Source organism: Apis dorsata, unplaced genomic scaffold (genome assembly GCF_000469605.1).
Source record: "Apis dorsata unplaced genomic scaffold, Apis dorsata 1.3 scaffold_41, whole genome shotgun sequence".
Classification (NCBI taxonomy): Eukaryota; Metazoa; Arthropoda; class Insecta; order Hymenoptera; family Apidae; genus Apis; species Apis dorsata.
The window spans coordinates 377,722-379,680 of record NW_006263343.1 but is presented as its reverse complement, the minus strand read 5'-3'; the positions used below and the strand labels follow the sequence as shown (position 1 = coordinate 379,680).

At 29.6% G+C, this 1,959-nt stretch overlaps 1 protein-coding gene across 1 annotated transcript in view; it reads right to left on the bottom strand.

Moving 5' to 3' along the window:
* Nucleotides 1-1,357: 1,357 nt before the first annotated feature.
* The window catches only part of LOC102680555 (forkhead box protein A2-A-like), a 9,458-nt gene continuing 8,856 nt past the window's right edge, over nucleotides 1,358-1,959 (bottom strand). The window contains exon 3 of the mRNA XM_031513681.1: nucleotides 1,358-1,959. This exon is cut by the window's right edge and continues 2 nt beyond it. Coding sequence (XP_031369541.1) covers nucleotides 1,718-1,959 — 242 coding nt within the window. The 3' untranslated portion in view covers nucleotides 1,358-1,717.

The window sequence follows — 1,959 nt, the reverse complement described above, 5'->3', positions numbered from 1 at the left end:
TTTTTTTTTTTTTTTTTTTTTTTTTTTAATAAATCTCATACTCCTTGTGCTTAAGTAAGTTTCTTCGTTGTAAAACGAATATAAAATGTTACAATGATACACAGGCAAAAATGTCGTTGCTTGTTAAATGCATATACGTTGTTAAACATTAAATATTATTATACTCGATTTATCATTATCTATAAGGTGTTCGAGAATTATATATCAATATTGATTATTATTGATTATATTTGATTATTAAGTTTTTAATTTTTAATGCTGGTACATTATAAGAAAAATTTGAGAAAACCAAAATTTATCGTATCTATAAGATTGTCATTTTTGTTGTGCGATGCATAACGGATTACCAATCTATGGAAGAATTATAATATATATAGATAATAGTTTTATTTCTTTATTCTATACAAATTTTTATTTTTATTTTATCATTAAATCTGTCAAATAATTTTCGAACACCGTATTTCATTTCTTTGCATCATTAATAAATTTTATCATTTCCTTTAAATTACGTTTAATATTATTATATTTATTTTTCTCAAGATATTTCATCCTAAAAAAAAAACTTAGTTAAGTTCCATCGAAAGGAAAAAGAGAAGACTTACCATTAGCAGTGCCATCAGTTAAATTTTGCACTGATTATTTTATGACTCGTAAACAAATTTATAAATAAAAAAAATGAAATTTGAAATATATTTTAACATATTGATATAATTTAAATATTAAAAATTTCAGTAAAAAAAAAAAACTATATCGACTCTAATCTTTTCTAATTTTTAATTAGAAACATTTTTTTAAGCAATGATCCAGTATCCGTACAAATTTATTGAGTATAAATTTATAACTTTCAAAATTTTCACATACTTCTTTAGAAAGTAACTCTTACTCTGCTTATTCAATTAGTTTATCCATTGTTTCTAATTGACCAGTCAACCAGTTGAATATTAATAATCCATAACAAGAATTTTAAGATAAGTTATGTGGATTAAGAATTTTTATAAAGGTTTACATATATGTAAGTATATACATATACCTACAAACGTTTAATTCTAATAAAATATCGTATTAGCTTGATCACTATGACCATTTGTCCAATTTATTTTGCACAAAAGTGATTTAAATAACATGTATAATCACCTACGATTAAATACCATCATTCTTATACTCTTCCTAAATTTCAGACTTAGAAACATGCCATACAAACTGTATTACACCAATAATCTACAGAACCGTTGCCACGATATCTCATTTTACTTGAACAAACTGTATTTAAAAAAAAATCTAATTGAAAAATTTATCAAATTCTTTCTTCGAATGGAAACAGCAAACCAATCAGAATTATACGTATTATTACTTTATAAGTAATCGAAATCCTCAGGATATCTATTCAATCAAGTTTAAAAGAGGAACCTTCTGTAATCATTTCCTCAATTCCAAAAGCAAAACCTCTTGAAACATTTCGATTCATAGTTTCACACCACCAGAAAAGTCTTCCCTTCCTTTTCACGCTCGAAAAAAAATCTTCTCGAGAACACGAGAGAGAGAGATAGAAAGAGAGAGAAAGAAAGAGAAAGAGAAGCGCACAAACAGGATCCGTTAATTTCATTCATCACCAGAATCTGTGTATCCACTAGCGCCTCGTCTGAACGTCGATCGTCGCGCCACCAGCGTTCCAGTTCGCTTCAAATTATCCACTAGACACTAGTCGAATCTAGTAAATTCAGGTGGCAGTCTCGTACGGTACCTTACTCGTGGGCAGGCCGAATGAGAATCCGGCGTAAAGCGGTCTAGGTACCAGAAGGTGGCCCGAAGATCTCTTCTCGTCCTCGGAGTTACTTGAAATCTGTTCATCGTCCGGCGCGATAATATTCTCGATAGTGAACGGTTTCTTCTTCTTCTTCTGTCCAGGCTGGATACTCGTCTGATTGGAAATTCCAGCCTCCAACGGCGGACAACGAACTT